Genomic DNA, 27,518 nt, shown 5'->3' with positions numbered 1-27,518 from the left:
ATATGTTTTACATTACTACGCTTACACAAAGAGGAGTTAAATGTTAAAAACTGAATTTATTGCTTAATTAAGTACGAAATGTATTTTTATCAAATAATTGTTTCATTTGTATACACAATTATAGTTAACATGTTACAATATTCTTTCACTACATTATTAATTATCCATATTTTCTTCATTAAAATAGTAGTTACTTAATATAAGATGATGTATATATTATTATTATTATTATTATTATTAATTAATATATTATTCTAGTAATGTAACTTTAAGTTATTTTAAAGTAAAGATGAGTTAGAAACAATGATTGTGTTAGCACACATATATTTTAAAGTACAATACAATTTTAATATAGAAACCGTTTATTACGACACTGGTGAGGATGACAAAATCTTATAGCATTATAGCCACAATAAAAATCCATTTTTTAAATTATTCATAAATAAATATACTTATATATATATATAAACTTATCTACATTAAAGTTTAAGTTGTGGGGGTTGTATGTTCTATATACTTTCCTACTGTTGATGTATAGCAGATCGAGTTAGAAATTCATTTTATTTATTATAGTACCTATAATAATTAAAGGATGGGTTTAACAACAAAGATCCAAAATTTATCGTTTGCCAGTTTCAGAAAAACGATGCATATTTTTAAATTTTTATTTACAAAACATTTATGTTTTCCTTTTACTACTTAAGTGTATTTTATTCTTAATTATTTCAAAGTTTGTGCTAAGTATAGCAAAAAGATAACTTTTTTCTTTATATCAAAACTTTTTAAGAGGATGTCTCACCTTGTATGTGTTTTCTCCGTCTTACACACGTATCATATGTCAAATTTTCTTTCACCTGTTTTTATGAATTGACCTATTATACAATTAAAAAGTTAGATTATTATTTAAGGCCTAAAGTAGATTTTTAATGATATTATTATAATTGTTAAGTGATTTTAAAATAATAAAATGTACAATTTCAAAAAGGTCATAACGTAAGGTAAATTTTCTGTAATATAAAAATTAAACTATTGAAACTGGCGTACTAAAATTTGCCATGTCGTACGCTTGTAAGACGGAGTAAAAACATGCGGGTGTGACGTCCTCTTAATATTGGTTATTGTAGGCTTGTATCGTTAATATGGCTTGACCATAGACATAATATATTGCAAGTTAAGATATAGGGAATGTGCAGTCCATTAATATTAATCTATGTGACTATGTACTTGACGAGTACCAGTGTTCCATTTAATGTAAGACACTCATTATTATTTCAAAACTACCTATTAACATTTATTTAAAAATATTTGTTTTATTGTTTTATATAATAAGTCATTAAAAACAACATTTTTTCTTTTCTATTTTTTAATCATCATGGTTTTTTAATTTCTTATTTTAATCAGAATATATTTTAAGTATGTAAAATGTACCTACATGGTACACCAATACATAGAAATCGAATTTTTGACGTTTATCTGGTTCATGAGTTCTCGACACTTATTAGGTAGGTAGGTATTTTACTATTATTGTAATATGTACTATACTATTTTACCAAAAGTGTATTTGTATAGATCGAATTAATCTAAATAATATTCTGTTTAGGAAATTAATATTAAAAATGTGATTCTTAAGAGTCAAGAATCTAAAAAAATACAATACAAAATAATACATTCCTTTTTTTCTCCAAAAAAATGTCCTATTGTAACGGCTTAAAAATTAACATGTTATAAGAGAAAAATGTACAAAAAGGTTTTCTGAAATTATAATAAATGTCTTATGTTTAATGGATTATCTGCTGATACGTTATTTTAACGATGTATTATTAAATATTAATTAATTATTTTATTCAATAAATTTTCCACCACATTTCTTTAATAATACGTAATGTATTTTTATGAAACGTAATACTGATATAGTGGAACATTCCAATGATTAACATATTTAAAATTAATTTTTTTTGGATATTTAAAATTTTTATGTACATATTTTATAAATTCTGAGCCCTGTGTAACTATGTTTGTACGAATTATTAATTTATATTACCAACGATTCTTCAGATAAACTGAGTTTTCCAGCTTTTAAATGTCGTTATAAACGGTTATTAAAATGATTGTAAATTTGTAGATATAGGTAGTTTACCTATACTACATATAGATTTGTACATCATCAATATATCAATGGAAAGTAATATTATTTAACTTAAACGGCTATATAAGTAATATATCTATCTATATAACTCAATCACACACAACTATATATCATTAAACAAACGTGTATAGTATAGGCAAATTATAAATATATCAATCGATTACATATTAATATTTTATTACAGCAATTTAATATTATAATATGATATATACTAAAAAAAAAAAATATTAATAGTAGGCATTGTTGTGGTAGATAGAGCTAACATGTATTTGATGGCGGCGTGACTAAGAGGTCGAAGGTAATCGAGTTCTTAAGGGCCGTTGATTGGTGGGGGTAGCCAAAAGGTGATAATTTAGTGTCAACTAGTATTTTAGTAATTATTACTTGTACTTAATTGGAAAAAAAAAATTACAGTAAATTAATAATGCCTTTATCAGTGCTTGCAGGTGAACGGAATGTTAATCTTAGCCCTTAGGTAGCCTCTAAAAAATGTCAAGTTCATCGCCACGCCAGCGTTTCTATATAGTTATAATGTATATACTAAAGTTTCCTAAGATTCATAAAGAGAAGTAACTCAAGTAACAATAAAATAGTGAAATTTAGTCGTTTTGCATCGTCGTTATAGTGCGTTGCGTGTGACGGTGACAATAATGCACATCAGCGATGATGTATGCATACGCTGTGTCGTTACACGGTAATGTATTATGTGACGAATATTATACATCGTATTAAGTCAGATAAGGCAAAACTCCGTAGGCTAGGCGCCTCACTTACAAAAATGATGTCCAATAGGCGACGTTGAGAATAAAAAATGAAAACGGGAAAAAGAACCGTGAGAACTTGTCGATGTAGAGTGCGATTGCACGGCCGTTGCAGAAAGTCGGGTACTGCGGTGCCGCGGCCACAGTGGCCACACTTCTAATCGGACTTCGGTTTTTTGGGTCCAGTTCCTAAGATCAAAATTGAAAAATTATTAATACGCGTAAATATATAGGCACGGACGCTACGTATGCCCATGCCCACACGAGGTTTGAAGTCAAAACTAGTCTGGGCTATCTCCCAATATGCGGTCTACCTCCGTTTTGTGTGCTACGTAACTATAAATATGAGTATAGTATGCGGTCTATCAATGTTATGTGTTCTACCTATATAGCTGGGAATCCCGCATCATTTATATTTATTATCTACCAATTTTATGTTTTATATGTTTTTCATAACAATATATATTTTATCATATAGGTAGGTATAACAATACAGGTTACTGGATTAGTTGGTTTAGTGTCGTTTGTAGTAATACCTACAACTTTTTTTAAATTTTGAGTTGAAAAAATAGTTTTTTAAAATGCTAGTTAAAGAATTTTATAAAATTTTTTTAACCGAAGAATCTACTGTAAAATACCTGCAAGATTATGGTTTACTACCTTGTTATTATTATTACGGTAGATAATTTTGTAGATCCTTAATAAATAATAAATAAAATTTTTTTTATAATTTAAATTATACTTTATTATACTTTTAATATTACTATGGTAGATAATTTTGTGGATTCTAAATAAATTAAATTTTTTTTATACTTAAAATTATACTTAAATTGTACTTTATTACTTTAATATTATTACGGTAGACCACGTCCATTTTGGTAGACCGCATATTTTTGTGGTAGACCGCATATTGGGAGATAGCCCTAGTCTGTATAATATCATTGTATTTTAAAAGTTAAGTGTTGCAACTTTATAAGTCAATATTTTCGGTTACTTAACTAGTTAAAAAAATCTATTTGTAAGAAAATAACTTTTTTTTAAATAAAATTATTTTTTAAATCATTTATATTAAGTATAAGGGTATTCCATTCTTCCGCTTTTTTTATTTTGTAGAAACATAGGTCTATTATATTCTATACGTCCCAACGTTCTGACTTGAGTTGTATTCCGATAATAATTTTGAAAACATTTGAATTTACTATGAAGTCTATTTTGAATTCTCCAACTTGTGTGTTAATCATAAAAATACGTGATTTATTTTTCAACACTTTAAATGAGATTTTTTTCTAAATTATTAAGTTAATAATGTGGCTCAAAGGATCCTAAGTTGAACTAAATATCTAACATAAAATTGGTTTTAAAAATCATTGTTAGTGTAAAGCTCAAGTCAGTGTGAGGGTAGGTACTCAATTAGGTCTGAATAAAATATAAAATTTTGCGACTTTTGATTTTAAGCATTTTTAAAACGATGTGTGCATAAGCGTAGAATGGTGAGATAATAAAGGGCAAATGGGGCTATAGTCCCTCCCCCGAACATTTTTTAGCCCCTCGTTTTTTTATTTTTAGAATATATAATATATATAATTAATACATGTATTATATTGTGTACTCGAATAGTATGTGAATGAATGCGTATCGATTACTACTCTCGTTGTCTAAGAATTTAATATCAAAATAGACTTAATAATAAATTAAAATGTGTTTTAATAGTTATTATCGGAGTAAACAGTGAGTTAGAATGCGTTTTTTTTTCTAAAAAAACGGAACTGTTGAGTGTTGGATCCCCTTGAGGATGTTTTATCCGTGTATGTTGTCCCCATCTTATTAGGTTGTGAAGTAGGTACGTAATACTTATAGTATAAATAAGAATTTTAGTTAATGTAGGTACATATTTCGAAATTTCCAACTATTGATTTCCAACTATTGATTTATTGGGCAGGGAAATTAAATCAATCAAAGTTATAATTTTTAACATTTTAAATTCGGTCTGTGTACACTAGAGCCCGGAATGGAAAATTTTACGAACTATAGGTATGCGAGTATAGGTAAAGTATTGGGTCTGAATTTTGATTATGGTGTGTAAAATGGGTAAATATAGAAAGGACTTACTGAAATGATGGATAATTTGGATGCATGTGATGCAAAATTTTACCCAAGCATAAAATATTGGCAGTTTTGCCTGTTTCTACAACAGAAGTTAAACGTTCATTTTCAACACTAAAGCACTAAAAATTCATTGCTTTGTAATATGATTGGATGTGAGCGTTTAACAGAACTAGCTCTTCTATCAGTAATTGGGAAGTTATCTATCTCTACAGACCATGTATTGTATAAAATGGCTCAAAAAAGTAGAAAATTTATATAATAGAAATTGGTTATTATATTAAATAATTATAGGTTATTGTATTGTATCATAAAGGTTTTCATTTGCCAGCATATAAAAACAAGATAAAATGTTTTATGCATAAATCTTGTATGGAATTGTAGTAAAATTTACTTCGACCTCCCCCCCCCAAAAAAAAAAAAACTAAAATCCTCACGTCCCAGTCTAATATATATCATTTGTCAGAAGCAAATTTGATAATTTAAATACCCTTGATTGTGATACTTTCAAAAATGTCTAACGGAGTGGCAATTTAATTTAATATTTCAATATTTCAATATTATTTTTATCATCCAGAAATCTTAAATGCTAATCAAGACCAACTGGAATGGACGCAAAAGCTAATATTTTACGAACCAGAACGCCGTTCCGTTGCGTTCCAGTCCATTTTGAGCATTGGTGTATATACCTTGAAATCGTCGCCTCCTCGGATGTCTTCTTCTGAGTATCCTTTCATCACTTTGGTCGCCACCGGTCCCATGTAGTTATTCACGACGGCGAATTCCATTAAGGACAGAAAAACGAAAATCGAACACGAAGACATCCATATGTCGATAGCTTTTACGTATGATACAGGTGGCAGAGACTGTTGTGACTGAGTGTTTTGAGTGGCTGCGTGAAAATTATTGTTTTTTTTTTTAAATAAATGCTTTTACGATTAATATTACTTATTGATCTGATTGATTTGATCAGTATAAACGTTACCAAGTGTCAATAGAGAAGTCACACCCAACGTCACTCTAGCTGGTATGGCCTCGGGTTTTATCCAAAACGAAATCCACGACATGACAACGATGAGCGCCGATGGAATGTACGTGTGGAATAAATGGTACCCTAATCGTCTTCGTAAATTGAACATCACGGCCAAACATGTGAAATTCCCTATAAATTATTAATAATTTAACAATAAGATACTTAATGTATTGAACTGTCCTACGTCCCACGTATCTGAAATTTTCTATGAATTATGTAGATACGGGTACCTATCTAATATCTATACTATGATGAAATACGCGATTGCAAAAAACATCATTTTAGTGAGAAATATACTTATCGAACCGAGGTGTATTCCCATTTGACTTACAGAAAACAATTTTTATCCATTTAAATATGTAGTTTCAAAACATCATTTTTGAAACAAGCCGCAGGTACCTATAACTGTTGCATTATTGTCTATTGTAGGCTGTAGCTACTGGCTAGGTATAGTTAAGAAATAAGTATGATGACAACAGCTGTCTCTACAAAATATATTAGTATATTCAACTTGAAATCTAATGAAACTTGATTTTATAACGAATGAAATTATTGTTTCTTTGAAAATCTAGTAAAACAAAGAAAAATTAAATTTATTTTGATCCCTTCGATTTAATTTTTTTTTTGGACAAAGCTCTCGCAAAGTAATAATTCTTTTCAAATTTCAGAGCTTCTTATAATCTTATTACGAATTAAACTTTTTATTAAGCTAAGACACTATTAAGTGACTACTAAAACAGTATTAAAGAGTAAATAGATTGATATTAGGATATTTTTCTGACTATTATTATGTAATTATAATATGTTTTAGTGCATTATCTCAAAATCCATGTCGATTAATGTACCTATATCAATGTAGGTAATAAATATGACGTGTGTGTTAAGAGGACGTCACACCCGTAGTGTTGACATGTGTTCATAAAAATTCGATTATCCTTGATCTAGAGCATCACCTGGATTTTTATTACATTTTGATATTAAAGTGAGTTATGAGTATTTTAAGATATACAAACAATTTACAATTTTAAAATACACATAACTCGCTTTAAAATTAAAATATAATAAAAATGCCATGTAACGCCATAGATAATAATATTAGATGCCTTTAATTTTTTTTAAGAGGTAAATTCACCTTAAATTGTAAATTAACAGAGCTATAAATGTGAACTGCTGAGCGTAAAATTTGGTATGTTACGCACTTGTAAGATGGAGACAGCACATGGGGATGTAGCGTCCCCTTAATCACATATTAATTCATAGTATTATATTTTTCACACCTGTTGAGTATTCTATTGTGCAATCGGTAGTTATATTGTTTGATATATCGAGTTGAGGCAACTCGATATCTGGATTTACCACCAATGGATCTGTCATATTCCATATAAAAACCAAATCGTGAGTTGTGTGAGACACTGAAAGTCAGATATTAGTAAAATATAACAAATACTGAAGTACCTATCTTTATTATAGTTGGTGCAAAAATACTATAGGTATATATAGGTTTTATGTTAATTACTAGATTAATTAATATTTAAACACGATATAATTCAAAACTGTTTTAATAGTTAATAATACCATAGATATACCAAGTACTGAGCAGCATATTTTCTCAAAGGTGTTATAATAATGGATGCATAATGCAAATCTATAATAATTTATACAAGTCCATCGGTGTTATGTTTAACTACTTACTAACAAATAGTAAAATAAAACTTTAATATAACTATTTATAAATTTATCATTTATCAGTTACAATTTTATTGGAATATTATAGATGCGTTAGTAAATATAAAATATGTAGGTACCCACAGTCAAATAATACTTATTAGGTAGGTCACTACATCTATATAATATACTCGTATCTGTACGTATATTATTTTATTAATTAGTAGTATTTGTCACTTACGACTTTCGATCATCATAGAACATATCTGTGTGTCATGTGGATACGATTCAAATTTCATTGCACACGATAATACCAACGTCAATCTAGTGGGAAGAAAAATATGCGCTTAAAAATCATAAAGTCATAAAGCGTAAACCAACGCGGGTCACCGTCCACAGAGAAATGTGTGGAAACATGCGTTTGACGAAATAAGAGCAATTTTGTCTATTTTAGGCTATAATTATTGTTAATTTAACAATTGACTTTATTATCACAATGCGTTTCAGATACGCCTAGTGGCGTACTTATGAATTTTCAATTGGGGGGGGGGGGGTCTAAACAAAGTAAATCAGAATTTGATATCTGTTACTTTATAGCTTATAGTGCCTTATACTATGTTATTATTACTATATCCCGTAACCGAATAAACTAATAACCTCTACAAATAATTGATTATATGCATGCAAAATGTTTTTTCAAAACCGTTTTCAGAAATATCATGGTTTGTACTTGGCCTTTTACTATATAAAATGTATATAATAATATGGCCTATGGAAGAGGTTGATGCTCCTTAATTAGCCTTTTTCTGGATATGCCGCTGAATACGCCGTTAAGTAAGTTGTGAGAAAAAAACAATGTAAAGGATGATTTGCCATTTCACCAAACATCCTCGCCCCATTTTTTTCATTTGACTATAAATAAATATGAATAAATTCAAATTATGAATTTTGGAATTTTCAAATAACACATTTAAATACCATATTTTAAAATTCTTATTGTTTTATGGAGTAAGCAGTTTAAAGTTTAAACCAAGTACTAAATCCAATCCACGACTAGTGGTAGACAAAACTAGGTAGGTACACTGACGATGATTTGTTTGTGATTATTAAGCTGCACTGAAACTGAGATACACTTGAACCGTGATACACCTACATATATACAGCCTATAATTTATGAATATTATTTGCCACGGAAAAAACTTACACGGACGAAGCTGTGATATTCAGCTAATATATCTGCATATCAATAGTCATTAAGACATTTTCATTTTCGAATTTTTCGAATTTAACACATACATTACACTCATTACAGTGATCACAATGATGAGAACTCCTATACAGTTAAGTGGTTACGTATGTAGCTTTTTATATTAAGTCATTAAAAATGGTTTTACAACAATAAAAAATAGATGTATACTATAGGTATCGGATCGAGTATTTATTAAACTTCGACTATTTTTATGAATTATAAATATTAATGCATTAAAAAATATTAAAAGAAAATTATTCATATTACCATCATTGCTCGCAAATCTTCCAAATCTATTATCATGGACCTATTATGCACACAATTATAAATAACTCAAAAACTACTTACTCGTTTGAATTTTTATTTTATGTTGTACCTATCTACCAACAAAAAAATTTCATGAATCTGTAAATATGGTATTTAAGTGTATTATTTATATTTAACAATTTTAAAAGTCAGATTTTTAATAAATGCATACGCATTGAAAAAGAAAAATTGGGCGAACAATGAGCGTACTTGGTAAATCGTCCTGCACAAAGTTAAACTTCACGTAATATAATATAATATACATAATGAGTTATGAGAAACATCAGAAACTTTTGGGGTTGACACAACATGGGTTTTGCTCTTTTTTTCATCCCCGTTTGTTTCTATTCTGCGATTCGTCGTACTTTGACATGTACAGCAATGTTTTGTCGTGGTACAGCCACAAGTAATGGTTGGGTATGCTCATTTCGTGGAACGTGACTTTTTTCGCGTTCTTGAAGAAACAATCGGGTCGCCATATGTCGTGCAACCATTCGACGTCCAGTATGCGGTAGTCTTCGCTCATGTTTTCCGGAAGTCGAAGTCTTTGATCCCGCCAGCTTTGCGCCAAGAATATGTCCGCCACGTACGTCTAGAATCAAAAACCTCGTTACCTATACGTCTTTACTACTGTTGTAGGTATGGGTAAACACGTAGTTTGCTATAGAATTAGGTTAGTTTTATAACATAGAAGATATAGATAGGTACAACCTCTCTTCCTACAGTTCCACGCCTTTAAACAGTCACATATCACATGTCACTTAAGAGGACGTAACATTGGCCTCTGTTGTCTCTGTCTTACAAGTGCGTAAAATGAAAAATTTACTTTCAGCAGATAATCCATAATATTATTTTAGACTTGGGATGTTTTATATCACCTAATTATCACTTGGCGTGTTACGTGATAATCTTATCAATTTTAATTTGGCCAATTTGTAAATTTATTCAAGAATACACACATGAACACATCATTGTTTGTATATTTAACATTGCTGGAATCTATTTATTTGAGGAATATAAACATACGGATTTTTGAAAACAATAAAATAACAATTATTAATTTAAGTAAATTTTAAATAATAGTTAAATACCTAGATCCCAGGAGTCTATAGATTTAAATTCTATAAGCACATTATTTTTAGTTGCGTTTTAGGACAATGTATATAAAGTAGAAACATAGTTTGTTTAATGTAATAGATAGGTAAATGCCTACTTCAAAAGCGAAATTTTTCTTTGAATTCTATAGCATCTTTGGATGAATTTATTAATTTTCAGTACATATTTGTATGAGTTTTTAGTGTAAAATAGAAAAATTAAAATATTTTACCATGACATTTGGTTTTTATATATGTACCTATTTTCTTTAAGTGGATATTAGCGCATTGTTTGTTTTCTTTCTCTGGTCTACTTACAAAATAGATAAAATGCATTCATGAACATAATTTTTTATAATATGTTATTATTAGAGTGAAATCACCCGTGATAAAAATGTTTTCGAATACAAATTTTAAAATTGTTAAAAATACTATTTATATCCGTTTAAATTCACAATTTTTTTATTTTGTTTTTAAAATTTAATATAAAGTAATATTAATAATGAAATATAAAACTGATATGACAAACTCTAAAAAATATTGTCCTCTATAATTTATGTTAAAAGTGATCTTACTACTACAGCCTTTATCTTGTAGATACAGGCGTACAGCGTAAATGCATTTATAATACATCAAATATTACGTATCATTTTATCTTTGTTATAAGTAATAAAGTAAGCTTGTTGCCATTGGAGTAGAAAACATATCACGTTATTCGATATTTATCCTCTACAAATAATATACTAATATATATAAATAAATAAATATAGGTACCATATTTATAAGTATTTTTTGTTAATAAGTAACCATGACAACGAAAACTTTCGAAAAATCGGTCAGAAACATTTTATTATGTATCTAGTCCAGAAACAGATTTTCCTATGCTAAAAAATATTTTTAAGATTTACTTAATAATTTTAGGTTCCTAAACATATGTTTTTACAGTTATAATTGTTTATATACTGTTCATTTTTATTTATTTATTGTCCGCACCTAGTTACCGTTTATAAATTGTACCTATATGAAATTATTATTTATAATATAATAGTGTTGTATTAACTTTAAGAAACCGGGAATTTAGCACTCTCGTAAAGTGAGATTTCCTAACCTGTTACACTACATATGTACCTATATACATGCAATCATTAATTTATATTATATTCAGGGTTTCGTGCTAGTGGGCGTCATTCATTTGGGCGAATAACCCAAAATTTACCTGAGTAGAGCTGTATCATTTGGGCGAGAAATTAACCGATCGTTTAGATGAATTTATAAATTATTGAATAATAATAGGGAAGTAACATGTTATATTTAACATATAATAAATACGATCATATTAAATATGAGTTAAAATTAAAAAAACTAGTTAGGTACTATTTTTAATAAAATATTATGACAATATGACAATTTATATGAGAATATATAATGGATATGAGGTACCATACTAATAACAAATTATAAGATAATAAATTATATATGACAATTACAACATAACACATTTTTAACCATATACCAATTAGAATTAACTGAGAGTCCTAAGTCTCTAAAAATGGGAAGGAAAACGTATATTATATAGTCTATAAATTATAATCAATATGATGACTAAATATAATATTGTGATATGTAATTGTCGAACTGTAATAGTTTAAGCTGATGGTTCTAAAATAAAAAAAAAAAATAATAATAATAATATTGTGATAATTAGTCATAATTTTATAAATTATTTTTTAGGAATTATATTATATAACAATTTTTTTTTTTTAATAACTCGGCTCGCCCAAACGATGTATTAGATAAATTAGGGGTGTGTGTACATTTCGCCCAAATGATGTATTTAAATTCGCCCAAACGATATGTTATTTTGGGTTATTCGCCCAAATGAAAGCCGCCCGTGCTAGTTGCTTGTTAATGATTGTCATTTTAATATGACTAGGTATATAGTATTATAGTGGGTTTGGTCCAAGGAATAGGAGATCACCTTACTTATGACGTTATATATTTATATGGGGTAATGGGCCTATAATATTTTGGGTACACCAAAATATATTTTATTGACGCGACTAAGATAATGCACAGAGGAGCTAAAAAATATTTTGAGGGGCTATAGTCCCCTTAGCTCCCCTCATTCAAAACATATGAAGCCTGTATATAATTGCATATGAACCATGGAAGATATGATAATTCACAGTAAACGTTGTAGCGTTAGTCGTGTAACGTTTATATTTAGGTTTACCATGGATTCTTCGTTAATGGAATCCAAAGACAGAACGGTGACGTGGAAGTATACAATAGTCGGTTGCCCTTGTACTTTTGGCGCACGGTTTTTGTCGTAGTTCTTTGGATTGATCGGTAGTATGTCAGTGAGTGACAAGCTGGTTTCGAAGACGACATTGTCACTCTCAGCGATATCACTCTGATCACTGAAACATATCATTTGTACACAGTGGTTATCGACAAACGAAAATGAAATAAGAAGGAATTGGAAGGCTAATAATTTGTTTTTTTTAACTGTGCAAAATACTACATATTTTAATATGATCATGATTTAGTTTTGATACAAAATGTTCTTAGTGTAGGTGCTATAGGGTAATTGACTTTAATAAATTTCGTTTAGTTAACCAAGAAACTATAAGATTAAAACTATTTTTTCAGTCATTTATTATTTGCATAGCTCTTCAGGCAAATTCCATAGATATATAGTATATGTGACGACATCACAGACAATTATAATCGCGATCTGACGTATGTTAATACTAAATCTATATATACGTAGAGTATGTACAATTAGACAGTTATTGAGACCCAAGTGTGCTAAATTGAGATAAGCTTATAGGCTATAAGTTATAGCGTATTACAATATGTCATGATGACTGAGGCCCGGATTTATATGCATTTCCATGTATTTTCTAAACAGTAAAAAAATAGCTTGGTAAGCTACAAGTTTAACTATATACCTAGTCAGAAAATCCAAAATGTTATTTTGCTATTTGTTGACGTGTACTGTTTTCCTACTGTTGTAGGTAGGAGATTTTGGATCGCCGATTACATTAGTATTTAGGGTATTCTTATAGCTTTTGTAATAATTACCGCTATTTTGAAAAACAACTATAACCGCCAACATGCCCGCGACTAAATTTTCCGAAAATTACAAAGCATTCAGTAAGAAAAAGACGTGTTAATGTGGACGATAAGTAATACTAATAATGCGGCTGATTGCAGAAGAACATTTAAATTTCAAAAATATGATCCATATTAATAATTGTATTTATACGTATTATTTTACGATATTCAAATTTTCTTCTGATAAATTTATAATTTTTAAATGGTAATATTTTATAGGTTCTCAATATAACTTGCATGAAAATTGGATTATCGACTAGTATAAACTAGTGTATGAGACATGTTATGTTCAGTCTTATATTTAAATTTAATTATAAGTCAATCACTTTTATATTTAAGCTAATGCAAGATAAGTTAGCTGGAAGATGATTTGCTGTGTCGCTCGTGGTTCTGACTTTCCAAGAGTGAAAAAAAAATGCACTGAAATTGTTTAGTATTATATAAGATATGAACACGAACCCTAATAATAATCAGTAATTATATACATTTTTATTGACAATTAATATAAAATAATTAGCTGTGATTACGGTTAATTATGTTTTTGTTATCTAGACAAAAAATTAATACTGATCAATTTAAAATAGTTAATGCTATATAAATGTACTATGTGATGAATGATTTTAATTGTTATAATTTTTGTTTATGATTATGAATTATAAAATTATATAATAATTTGTTTAAAGTTGCGTTCATGATAGTCATACACTGTTAGTAAGTATACCGAAATATTATTATGTTATATATATACTACACAACTGTAGAGATTTTATATAACATAACATTATTCATGACGTATAATATGAGCTGGCATAATAACTTATACTATATAGTTAAAGTTTTTTCATTTTTAAAAGTAGCTTATTTTAGATATTTTAATAGCATAAATGCATTCAAAATCTAGTTTGGTATAGTTACTCGTAATTTCGTGATCTTTACAGGAATTCCGCTTTCGTATAGACCTTAGTTTTGTGGTTAAATGTCAAAAGTCAACGACCTGTCGTAAATCATGTCTATGCTGAGTCTATTCATTTACATAATAAATATTGTATCTAGTGACCAGTATAAGATTCCTAATTGACCTAATTATTGTATGTAAACTGTAATTTAAAATTTTTGGGACTGTTCCATGGTAAAAAAGAAAGAGTGAGTAGATATATTTTTTATAGGCTCAACTTGATAATCAAGATTTTCAGTTTAACTGTTAGTCGAACGTAGTCAAGCGAAATCTTGGCGTCATGTCCAAAGTTGCATGTAACAACAGCGAGCGCGCGCGTGTCAATGTAAGTAGTGTAAAAATATATTTTTTCTGTACATTTCGTTTTAAAATCTGAAAATTGTTTACCTTTGTTTAAAATACTCTGTTTTTCGTTAAAAGTATGAGTCCTGAAAGATTTGATTATAGTACCTGTTTTGCGATTTACAACAATTTACATATTTTACACTAGGCGCTTAATTCCAAATATTATTTATGTTCAAAACATCACACAGGAAGAGTTTGATGTCGGATCCAAGGGGAAATTGATGAATATAATATTTATTAAAAAAAACACACACACACACCTGATAGATCGAGTTTAAACATTTTTGCAAAAGCACAATTTTTATTAATTGAAAATAAAGGAAAACAATCTACATATGTATATTATAAGCTGGCGTGTAGGATGCAATATCAAAAAATTGCGAGAACTTCTAAGTCAAAAACATAGTCTACTTTAATATTTTTATTAATGGCCAGTGGTATCATGTCAGTTTTTGAAAAGAGGGACAAAAAGTTTTGATCAACCCATAATATTTAACTACTCGTTAGCAACTAAATTACAAATATATTTTCATTTCAATACAAATAGCCTTTTTACATAATTTCATACATGTTATTTACTATCATGGTTATCTGAGATAAGGCATTAATAACTCACTTTTTGAAGGATAACAATGACTAAATAATACATATTATTATATATATATATAATAATGTGTACTAAGTAGATTGTAAAGGGATACCCAATATAACCTATTATAGATATTATATTATGATGACTTATTTTGAAAATAATTTTACTTCAATTGATGTTCTATTTACACTAAATATGACGTGTATAAATGTATTTTAAAAAAATAAAACAAAATATACAATAAATTATGAAATATTTATTATTAATTTATGTTTTTAAAGTGTTACTTAGATAGATAGAATGATAGATGCTAGGCATTAATTGTGTATCTTCTAGTCTTTATAGCAAAAAACATGTCAACAGCTAATAATGAAATAATTTGAAATATGAATTTATAGCAGACTTGCAACCCGTTAATGATAAGGGGGGAAATACCCACCCTGTCCTACCACAAATGACGCCACTCTAATGAGCTCTCTCCCTCTCTACATAATTCAGGACCGCATAACCAAGGTGCAATTGGCTCTAGGTGGCAATTTTTGATGGATGGCAAAATTTAAACTGCTTAGGTATCCAAAAAAATATTATGTGTTACAGTAATTATGTAAATAAAAAAAAAAATTGATTTTCTTAGCTATTTAATTACAATGACATTTTAAAAATAATTTATAATTTAAAATCGTGATGTTAGATTATTTTAATATTAACTTTTAATTAGATCTTTAGCAAATTTTCAAGACGAATCACCTCTTATACAATTTAAATATTTGTTTACTATTATTGAATTTTCCATCAGGAAACAATCTATCATTGGCTCAGTGGCGTAGCCAAGGGGGCCACAGGGGCCATGCCCTCCATAGGCCGTATCATATAATATTAAAAAAATAATCGTTAATTTATTAATTTTGGTTATGTACCGGTTGGGAGTTAAAATTAAAAAAAATGTAATGTTAATTGTTTATCAAAACACCGTAAATATTTGGAACATTAAAAATACTGTTATTGGAATGTTATTTATTTAACTTTTTTTTGCCCCCTCCCCTTGTAGAAATCCTGGCTACTCCTGCACTGCATTCGCTCATTAAATAAAACAATCATCGTTTTTAGAAACATTGTGGACTAAAAAAGAAACATTTTACCTTAATTATTCATTTTTTTTTAGTTGATGGCGGTGGACAGTGACAATTGTTGGTTCCATTGCGTCATTGACCCTTAATTTGGCTACATTCAAACCTATAGTAGTTATAAAGAAATTGTGGGTGGTGTGAGCCGTTTAATGTATATTGTATATATTATTATTTATAGTGAAAATGTAATGTCTTAGTGTGGGACAGTGATTTCGACTGTTGCAGAAAATAATCAAAATATTTAATTTGAATTGTTAAAATTGCAGTAAGCATCTATAAACGTTTTATCCTTCTCTCCTAAGCGTGTTGCATGTGCACTCGATTGCAGTACTTACATTCACGCTACCCCTCGTGGGTGTCTGTGTGTGTGTGTGAGTGGGTGGGTTGGTGGTCAAGCGGGTATTGGGTTGCGGGTGGCGGTTGTGCCCGAAGCGTTGCGTGTACCTCAAGGGAGACCGTAGCGAGTCCTGGTTGAGTTTGTAGTAGAAATTTTGACGCCTGTCCCGGACGCATAGTCGCCATGTCAGATATTCAATTTGCTTCTCGGTGTCGCCGGTGAAGTTGCGGGGCAGGGGCGGCACGGCGGGTACCGGAATCCAGTCGGGGTCGTACATGCTGCTGCCACCACCACCACCACCACCACCATCACTACCACCACCGCCGTCGATGAATTCCTGTCGCAGTTCCAGCTGCTCGATGACGGGCACTAGGTTGGTGAGCAGTGTGCACCGGTCACCGATGTTCCGGCAGTGTTTGGTCATCGTTTTGCTATAGAACTTCTTGTCCGAGTACACGGATACGTTTCCCAGCCTGTCGACTAGTACGTCCAGTACCTGGACGTTGAGCCGCCAGCCTGTGCCCACTTGGACCATCACGAAGTCACTGGTGCCAAACGGCCCGGGCCTCCGCTTGAGCATCAAGTCGAGTTCGTGGAGGTTGCGCGTCTGTTCCGCGACAGAGCACTCGCTTATGAACTCGTGATGCACCTGCCCGGTGACCAGCAACAGATTTTTATGTAGCCTGTGGCTTGGTGGCCAGCCGTCGGTGTGCATCGGCGGTCGAGGTGGAGGTGGTGTTGATAATGACGGTAGTAGAGATGGCGTCGTGGTCGGTGCTGGTAACCTCCGCTGTCCCGATGGTTGTTCGGTCGACTGTTGTCGCGATTCTTCACAGCCATCGTAGTTGGAGACGGCGGCGGAGGAGACCACGGTGGAGGACGGCGATGCGCACTCCGACAACTGTGGCCGGTATCTGAATATTGGGTTGGCGGATCGTTTGTGATGCCGCGCGTAACAGTGCCGATATTTCCTGTAAACGCGCAAACCTGCATAGTAGGCAAATATATAAGCGGCGTAGTAGACGTAGACTGAATTAATGAAAAAGAAGGCGTGCTGAGAGTATATACGCGCGTATTTGAAGTGAAACTTCTTTGTTCTTTGTTTCCACGAGGTTTAAACCAACACATGTTGACTGCCGTTTGTGTCCCATCGATCTACGATGAGAAAAACCCAGATGGGCTCAATCGATTCTAGTTTTAATCTTATGGGGATGAGGGATAGTCAAAATTCCAAATCGCTACGACTCTCGTGTCTTGAGATACCTAAAATACAAAGTATTTGTCTACCCGACCAAAAACTGTTAGTGAGGTTAAACAAAAATGGATTTCATCGGTTCTGTCACTGTACGATATGTGGATATATTAAAATCAACCGTCAAAACAGATTTTTCCGGAAAAGTGTTGTGACGAGAAATTATTCAGTTTTTAACCCTGCTGTAGCCTCTGTAAAGAAGTTTCACTTCAAAAATGTGTAACGATTTATTATCATGAGAAGGAGGCAATGATGTCGAACGTTCACAACTATGATTGCTTTTGAATCGATGTATATTTTAATAATACACAATAATCTTTGGGTGGTAAAATCATGATGGGTTGAAGTCACTTTAATGCTTGAACATTTTTTTCACGGTTATCGGTAGATTTAATTTTTATATAATATTTAAACAGCATTAATTGTTGAAATATTATTCATAGGTGCATCTATAGTGTAGTGCTTGGAGGCGTTAAGTTTTAGATTTAGAGAAAAAAGGCGTGATAAATGATAATAATAAGTAACGATAAATCACAGATGTGTATAACAGTAGGTATTTATATTTTATTAATTGTGAAGAATTCATAACTAATTGTTTGATTGTGCGAAGACACAAATTGTTCAATAGGTAAAATATTTTGTAACGTTGTTGCAGTTTGCAATAATTTTGACAAGGTTTGGGGAATGTTAACTAATATTTTTAACCCATTAAGTTAATATTGAAAAATGTAAGTTAAGTTTTAAGTTAAAACTAACTTAAATTAGTTAAGAATCAGTTAATTAATTTTTACGATCCACGCTAGATCACGGTAAGAAAATTTGATTTAAGTATATTATACACGAAAACAAAAATATATTATTGAAAAAAAATTCATATAAGATAATTGGCAAAATAATTAATGAAATAAAAGAGCATTCCAAGGTTGGATTAAGGAAGTATTGAGCCTCGAGGCTAAAATTCCATAAAATTTTCGACAAAACATGCTTTACAAAGCCACTCGAATACTCACAGGAAAATAAACTGTTTTATCTTTTTCACATTATACGAGTAGTTATCATAAAGTTATTAAAAAACATTTATTGCCTTGTTTTTTCTGTTATAGGAATAATAACAGTCGTTATCATTGATACGATTAGGAACGCATAGTATGTATGGAAAATATTTGCTACTAAAAAACCCGGATGATCACCAGGCCTGTGTTGGCACTCAGCGCACATCATCAATGATTGAAGCTAGACACCACACCATATTACCACTATTATTATTATATTTTTGTGGATTTGAAATTTTTCGTAGCTATATTATTTTATTTTATATTCAGAATTACACTTTTAAAACAATTAGATTAATTTTATGCTGTTGCGTTATGTTTATTTTTACCACGAACCTAATTACACCTTTTTACGGCAAGTCGGCAAGTTAGTATATTGGCTCAAAATTTGATAATAATTAATGGTAATATAAATATATTAAAGTTACTATTACAATAATCTGATAGGTAGTAAAATATATTACTTTAATAGCAATACAAATAATTGGCTGACCCCACGCACTTCGTTGCTGAAAGATATTAAAAATGCAAACTCTTTATGTTTCTAATTTTGTTCAAATCGTTATTTAATACTTGATGTATATTAACGTTGAAAACTTAAACATTTTCTAATATTTATAGAAAATTGTTTTCGAAATCCATCATCATGAATCTAAAAAGTCAAAATACTTGTGCAAGAAGTTTAAAATTCGAATCTTAAAATTTTTTTAATCTTTCTTAGTGCACACTTACATGGCGGTACAAAGATACTGCGAACTTTTCAAGTCGCTAGCTATCATTGTTTAGGCTTTGCTATTATCAGGTAGTGAGTCAGTTAGGATAAGTTCGATCATAATATTATATTATAGCCAGGGGCGCCACTTCAGTTTTTTTTAAGGGTGTATACATGCAATTAAAGAGGCCAATTTTTTCCCACCACCAGGCCAATTGTCGAAAAAATGTTTCTCATCGTATTTTTTCTATACAATTTTTACTATCAAAAAAACATTTGGTTTTCATACATAAAATATTACAAATTAATAAATTTAATATTAATATTTTAGGTAGGTACTAGATATCTTACCATTCAACTATTACTATTTTAAAATTTTTTAACGCATAAATTCAATTAATAGTTAGATACCTATATTTGAAATTAGAATATAAATAAAAATAGAAAATACATCATTCGTAAATCAATCATTAAAAGCAGTTTATGACCTAAACCATAAAGTTAAAGATAGGAAAACTGAAGGCCAAGGTGGCAAGGCCGTGTATCAGTGACGCCTAGGCCAATAGCAAATAATAAATTCAGGGTGTGCACTTGCCCCCCCCCCCTAAATGGCACCCCTGATTATAGCCACTCCACCCACCGTTTTCCGTGCCAAATAGGGAGCCCGTGAAATACTGAAACTAGCTCGTGATTAGGCTAGCAATTTATTATCAGGTGGGCAATCCATATGTTATGGAATGCAAGCCCTGCTAGGTGCATATGTAATTTTTAAATCTAAAGTTTTAAAATTTCACCAAGTTTCTCTTTTTTACTTAATCTAACTTATGGACTAGACACAATATGTCCTAGATGAACAACCCATAAGTCATAGATTGGATTTACCACTTGATATATTTTTAACGTGGTTCAAAACACTTAAAGATATAGTGATATATCTAAATCTCTGTCACGTTGGTCTAGTTATAGCTATAAAATAAGATGTTTCCGGGTTAATTTATAAATACCAAGTATAAGGTATAGTTATTAATTACGTATCAAAATGAATATGATTCAGAAACCTAAATATAAACCTACATGATATATAAATTCATTATTATAATATAATATACGTATTATTTTCCTATGTTGTTATACGTTTTACGTCATAACTATATTTTAACATCGATAAATGAACCATGGGGCATGGAGACTAGGCCCATCTGCCTCGATTCCCATCCACCAATTATGGTTATATATAACAACTAAATATCGTGTACACTATCATAGTTACTAGTACATCAGTACATCCATACGAACTTCCTATTATTAATTTTTTTTCTCAACTTATAAACGAATTATAACGAAGTACACACTTATGTATAAGTAAACCGTTGTAAAATTATTTTATACCTAATAATATTGTTATATTCTGTAATAATACTGGCTCTAACGCACTGCGATTTAACTGTACATTTTTGTTTTTTTTTCATAGCCAGAGCGATGTGGCTAGATCAGTGAAATTAGGTGTACAAGCCTTTTTAATATAGTGTGGTGGTGTGGTCGGTCTAATAACACTCTTGTACAATTAATAGATGGCGAGGGTACGAAATATAATAATAATAATAATAATAAAAATAATAATAATACTATGCAAGAGTGGCGGTGACGCCAAATGAAGTGTGGCCAAATGAAGGTTAAAGGAATACAGGAGCTATACAAACAAAAGTTGATGGTTAAAATATTCCATAAAACTGTCTAATAAATAATAATTGTCTGTTCATATATTTTTAATTAAATAAATTAGAACTCGGAAAATATATAAGTATTAGGTATTGGTTATGTATGTTGGTTTTGTTAAGTATGTTATATGCCAATATCAACTGGCATTTAACGCATTATAATTATTAATTATTATAGATGTTTATAAAACATCGGAAACACCAACTCGCGACAGTTGTTACCTTGTATCTGAAATTGCCTATTTGTAACGTCGTTTGATCATAATTTATTTAATTATTGAAATGCATTAAAAACAAAACCAAATAATGTTTTTGCTCATATAATAAAACTATATAATATGATAATATTAATGTTAACAACAATTGTCAAGTCAGTCACAGCGGTCTTGTAAGAAATAAATAACTTGTAAGAAATAAATAAATTAAAAATGTTAAAAACAAAAACTGCCGAATATTTATTAAACAATGGTTACGACAAATTATATTAATACAGTTTTAAAATAATTGAGGTACGAAAAATGTTCTTAATTTAGGTACAAGGAAAAGAACTAGTTCCTTTTATTAAGTTTGGGTTGAGAAACGATTTAGTTTCTTTATAAAAAAAAATTAACTTGATATAATAAATTCCTTTTTTAAAGGAATTTCCCAAGCACTGCAGTATAGAGTCTAATATATATACTATTATAATTTCATTACAAACAACTAGATGAGTTTTAAATGACGTGTATTACTTAAATATTAGTTTTTTTTAAATTATGATTACCAAATGATCACCCCAAAACACCAAAATAAATACCTACATAATAATTCAAAAATTACTATATAATATTATTTTGATATTAAACAATTCTACATAACTGATGAGTTTTTTAAAAATAAATTAAAAATGTCCCTCTATGGTAATTGAAACTTTGTAATTTATACTTTTATCATTTTTTTCTTGAATTTTCAAATAGTATTTAACCATAAGCGTAACATAAATGTTCGATGTATTATATTATATCAGTGTTATACTTGTGATGGTTTTAAAGGAGTCAAGAGCTACATCTAGTATGCATTGTATGTGTCACAACTTGTATTTATTGAATTTTTAAATAATTATCAAATGTTGATACTTAAAAATAATATATTTGTTTAAAACAAACTTTTGTACATAAAAATACATGACTACAAAGAGTATGTTTCTTCTGAAGTGACTAAAAAGTTATCAATATTTCACTTAAAAAAAAAATTAATTTAATTTTTAATTTATTATTATTTACAATGTAGGTTTAGCACTAGCTGTATAATATTTTGTCAAAACTTATACTAGGACATAGTCAAATAAAATTTATTTTTATAAACATTTGTTACAAAAAAGTAAGAACCAACAATAAACTATAGGTAAGCCACTCATATGTTTTAAAATATATTAGAATTACATTTTACATATTCTAATGTTTCAAACAATTCTGTACTAATTTAGTTGTTGAAAATTAATGTCTTTAAAACACTACATTGTTGCTGTAAAAATTAATGGGGGAAATATTATTTTATGTTTTACTTTTATATAACTCTTTTGACTTGTTAGGTTTCTGTTTTTGTTTTTATTCTATTCAAGAACTTAATGTTCAAAACGTTAATTGTATATGTAAATACTAAGTGTAATAACGTTTTCTTGTTTATGTTTACTTTATTATGATTTAAAAATTAGCGTCGTGACAAACATTAAGATGGTAGGTACTTAAATTGTAATAAGATCGACTTGGTATTACATGTTGAACAACATTTACGATTTATACGACTATGTTTAACGTCACATTGTAATTGTACAATAATTGTACATGCATGGTTTTAAACGAGTATGGGTGAACAAATAATTAGCCATACCAACTTTATATTTATATAAATATTATTATAATACTAAAATAGTCCGACGTGTATGTATATTAGTATTTAGAGTTGGGACACGGATGCCATTAAGAAACGTAGCCTGTACAATTAAATATGTATTTTTTACTTACTGTGAACTCAATGCGGTCTGACCGATAATAAGAAGAACATAAATCCCGTACAGAAAAAACAAATTTGTCATTAGAATCGCTGTAAAAAAAAAAAAAATAATAATAAAGTCAAAATCTTAATGTACTTATATATTACTATTTATTATTATTATCCGGCCTGTACACTGAATAATATTCGCATAACAATGTTATAAAATCATATTGTGCATATCGAACGTTCCTAAACACACTATACCAGTTGAGTTAGATGAAATGTTTATTATGTACAACGATAACTTGCAATACATCATGTACGTAGATAAAATACCTGTCCAGTGCCATGGTAACGAATATATTATTTCAAAAAACTAATTAATTAATTATTTTACTTTGTAAATAAGTTGAATTGCGAGAATACACGAATACGAACAAGGTATTATTATTATAAGGAACGTATAATATAGTGTACGCTACAATTATATCACAATAGTAAGTTGTATATTATATAATTTATATTTTATCGTAGTATATTACTAAGTACTAATGATTTTATTTCGAAAAAAAGATACAGAGACATGGAAACATGTTTTTAAAAATACTTATAGGCTTCCATCACACCATAAATATATAGCTAGGGATTTAAGTTTCAAGGAAGTACTTGAGTAATATTTTAATGGCCAGGGCTCTAAAATTTAATTTCATTTAGAGTGTAATTTTACAAAATATTTGAGATCCATTTACTAATAAATGATAATATCCTATTGAGCGCTGTTATTATCTTGGACGATATTTTTGATAACAAACCTATTGAGCACTGAAAAACATTATACATCGTTGTCACTTTTAATGTGCATGTATGCAAGGGCGTATTTGAGTGAATACCATGGTGGGGGAGGTGGGAGGCGAAACCAATTTTTTTTTCATGTAAATAAATAAAAATATGAGTACCAGATTTAATTATTAAATATTGATTTAATATATATAATATATAGCAAATATATACCAACATAAGTTTGGTAGGTAGTTAAATACTGAAATTTTCAAATAACAAATTCAGTTTTCCTTATCTTCATTTTAGAAAATTTGTCAATTATATCATCAACTGATATAACAATATGCCTGTGAACATGCAGCAAAGCCAAACCTGTTAAGCGATTTTGGCCTATTCTGGAACGTAACCATTTTTTCAATCTACAAAAATATATTTTAGGCCAATATTAGCAAATAAATAGTAATGATAGTTACGATATTTATCAAACAGAAATTGTTTTAATTAAATCAATGTATTATATAGACAAAATACGAGTGATGGGGGTGGGGCGAATGCCCCCTCCGCCCCCCTAAAATACGCCTTTGCATGTATGTTTGAAAATGTCATAAACTATAAAATTACTATATCTAGTATCTACACATTATACCTTGCATATATATTATTTATAAGTTATAAATTATAACTATACCTACTATGTCGTAACAGAAGGATCCATGGTACTGGAGCTCGGACTTTCGAGGAGCCCAGCATTCATGTAAATAATTAATTCAAAATTACTTCAATATATATTAGAAAATTGTTCGTGGCCCGGATTTAATTTTGTACCAGTTCCCAAAATATAATGTGGGGGGGGGATGCGTCGTAAATCTATATGTCGGAAAATATTAGTGCTAATAAGTAGACTATTGATTGGATATAGGTAGAATGGCGAATTATTAAAATGACGAAAAACGTGCATAATAATACTCACCCCCTACAACTTATAATTTATTAAGAAAAAATCGTATTAAAATCATAAATTGTTTTGTATTAAATCAGAATAAAGTATAGTTATATATACTTATAGGTATACTTTTATAAATTATATATGTGTATGTGTAATTTTATATTTCATATGTTATGCAAATAAACAACTTTGCTTAGATTTTTGTGCTCAATCATGTTGTTTATTGATATTTTTAGGATTTATATCGTTAACGGCTTATGTGTTCCTTATTTGTACTAATCAACCATGTATTGTTTAAAAGGTAAATCATATCAATTAGATCGCAGCCCTGTTATTATAATATTAAAAACTGAGATCGGTTGTTCAGATAGGAGGAATTTAGTAAACTTTGTAGATATAGGTCTCTTTCATTGAGTAAAAAGTACTTAATAAAACGGATAACCCAATGTAGTACAGGTAATTTCAATTATTCTTACTCGTAACTCGTAGTTTTATATAAACATTTCAATAATGCAATCGAATCAGATATGGTCTGAGAATGTTATTCAAATAATCCAATGTTTTCAAAATTGACATATTATACCTAAACCGAGTTATAAACCTAATAGACTGCTATACAGACACGGGTTTAAGTAGAATAATTAAAAATCGTTACGGCGACTGCTGCTGGTATATAATATGTTTAGCCGCATATAGGTAAAATAATATAGTACTTACCACAACATATATATTATATGGAGACAGTAGCTAGTTAGGTATTGTATTGGTTTTAATAAAGTCGTCAATAATATTATAAAAGTATGTAAAATAAAGCTAATGAAGCTTATATTATATTTTATATAGATACGTTTGCCTGACGTAGGCTTTGTTTTAAAGACTTACTTAGAAAACTATATTATATGGGATAGTAACACGGAAAGTGTTCAATTTTAATTGTTATCAAATGTATAGTTTGAATTTTCTTTAACCTGTGTTACCTTATTCTCAACCTATGTTCTCATTTTTAGTTGATTAGAACCAAAGTGTTATAGCTATAGAGACTTTAAAAATTCGATACACCGATACACGGGTACCTACGCATATACCAGCAGCTATAGATGTTATTTTGTTTTACACACACAAACACTCATATTTGATATGCATATAAATGTAGTTACACTAAACAGTAATATAATATAATTGTTTTTCAATAAAAACGTGAATACTACTCGACATACTTATTAAATTGTATTGGTAGAGGTACATGATGTGATACATTTTATATGACAAATTCTAAATTCTACTCTTCATTATATATAATATACTGTCTACTCACCCATATCATTTTGAATGGCGGAATATGTTTTGACTCGTTCGACGCCAAACAACAATCATAACGCATACATAATATAGCTTACACATTGAGTAGTTACATAACATACAGCGGGCACTGAGGGTTAAAGTATACTGTTCTTTTTTCACTATTATTTACACGGCGCTGACCCTTTGCAGGTGTAATAGAATAACACCCAAGCGTTGGTTATAATAGGATTCACTAAGCTGATACCATTGCGTACGCTCTAGTAAACCTAAATATACAATTTAGATTACTGATTACAATATAATGTTGACTTTTGTTTTTATTTTTTTATTTTTCTTCAACTATAGAGGTATCTTCGTGTTTAGGCAAACAATCATAATAATATACGAACGAGCGAATCTCTTCCTCCACCACATCATACGCATACCTATTGGCCGCCGTTGACAAAGTCTGACAAATGACAATAATATACACATAAATATATTAACTATATTTATAAACCTACCTATAATGGTACAACTAAAACATTCAAGTCAATATTATATATCAATTTGTTTATGATAATGCAATTAATGTATACAGGGTGATTCATCAAGCGTGCTCACCTCTTTTTTCTTCAATAATATGCAGTTATTTAAAATCTGATTTTTTCAATTTTTCAATTAAATTTAATAACGTATTTTAAAATTTTTGAGATTTTTTCGTACTACTTAAAGAGTGACTTGAGGAGATACAAACTTGTTTTTTCAAATGAGGACCCCTCCCCCTTTCAACTGTAAATTATTCTGTGGATAATTTTATATTATCAGAATTAAATTTCGTACGACTAGTTTTTGAATTATTTAACTTAATGTTTTAAGGATAAAAGATCCATGGTAATGGGCTTATAAAATATGGGGGCTATGATGATTTGAATTTAGTTACTAATATAAATCTATCAACATTAATAAT

At 29.6% G+C, this 27,518-nt stretch overlaps 2 protein-coding genes across 2 annotated transcripts in view; one reads left to right on the top strand and one right to left on the bottom strand.

The window, feature by feature from the left end:
- Positions 1 to 19,448, top strand: part of cpa (F-actin-capping protein subunit alpha) — a 33,253-nt gene extending 13,805 nt beyond the window's left edge. Inside the window, exon 8 of the transcript XR_016190346.1 lies at positions 19,189 to 19,448. The gene's annotated coding sequence lies outside the window, so the exon portion shown is untranslated. The remainder of the gene's footprint in view (positions 1 to 19,188) is intronic.
- On the bottom strand, positions 29 to 26,902 carry LOC107168937 (glycine receptor subunit alpha-2-like). The gene is made up of 10 exons (XM_089219914.1): positions 26,583 to 26,902; positions 23,571 to 23,649; positions 16,941 to 17,804; positions 12,591 to 12,777; positions 9,629 to 9,855; positions 7,950 to 8,032; positions 7,321 to 7,455; positions 5,996 to 6,172; positions 5,700 to 5,902; positions 29 to 3,096 (listed from the first exon to the last, which is right to left on the bottom strand). The coding sequence occupies exons 1-10, from the start codon at positions 26,584 to 26,586 to the stop codon at positions 2,917 to 2,919; spliced, it is 2,139 nt and encodes a 712-aa protein (XP_089076040.1). The 5' UTR covers positions 26,587 to 26,902; the 3' UTR covers positions 29 to 2,916.
- Between the last annotated feature and the right edge of the window lie 616 nt (positions 26,903 to 27,518).

The sequence above is a fragment of the Diuraphis noxia genome, unplaced genomic scaffold (assembly GCF_037042655.1).
Source record: "Diuraphis noxia isolate RWA-SAM2 unplaced genomic scaffold, SU_Dnox_SAM2 contig0001, whole genome shotgun sequence".
Lineage (NCBI taxonomy): Eukaryota > Metazoa > Arthropoda > Insecta > Hemiptera > Aphididae > Diuraphis > Diuraphis noxia.
Note: the sequence above shows the minus strand (reverse complement) of the source record. Positions and strands in the feature narration are given on the sequence as shown.

Coding starts and splice junctions, on each gene's coding strand:
- LOC107168937 (XM_089219914.1), bottom strand. Junction 9,856..12,590: donor CCATTAACGAAGAATCCATG/GTAAACCTAAAT, acceptor TTTTGATTCTAG/ACGTACGTGGCGGACATATT. Junction 8,033..9,628: donor ACATTGCTGTACATGTCAAA/GTACGACGAATC, acceptor TCTTCCCACTAG/ATTGACGTTGGTATTATCGT.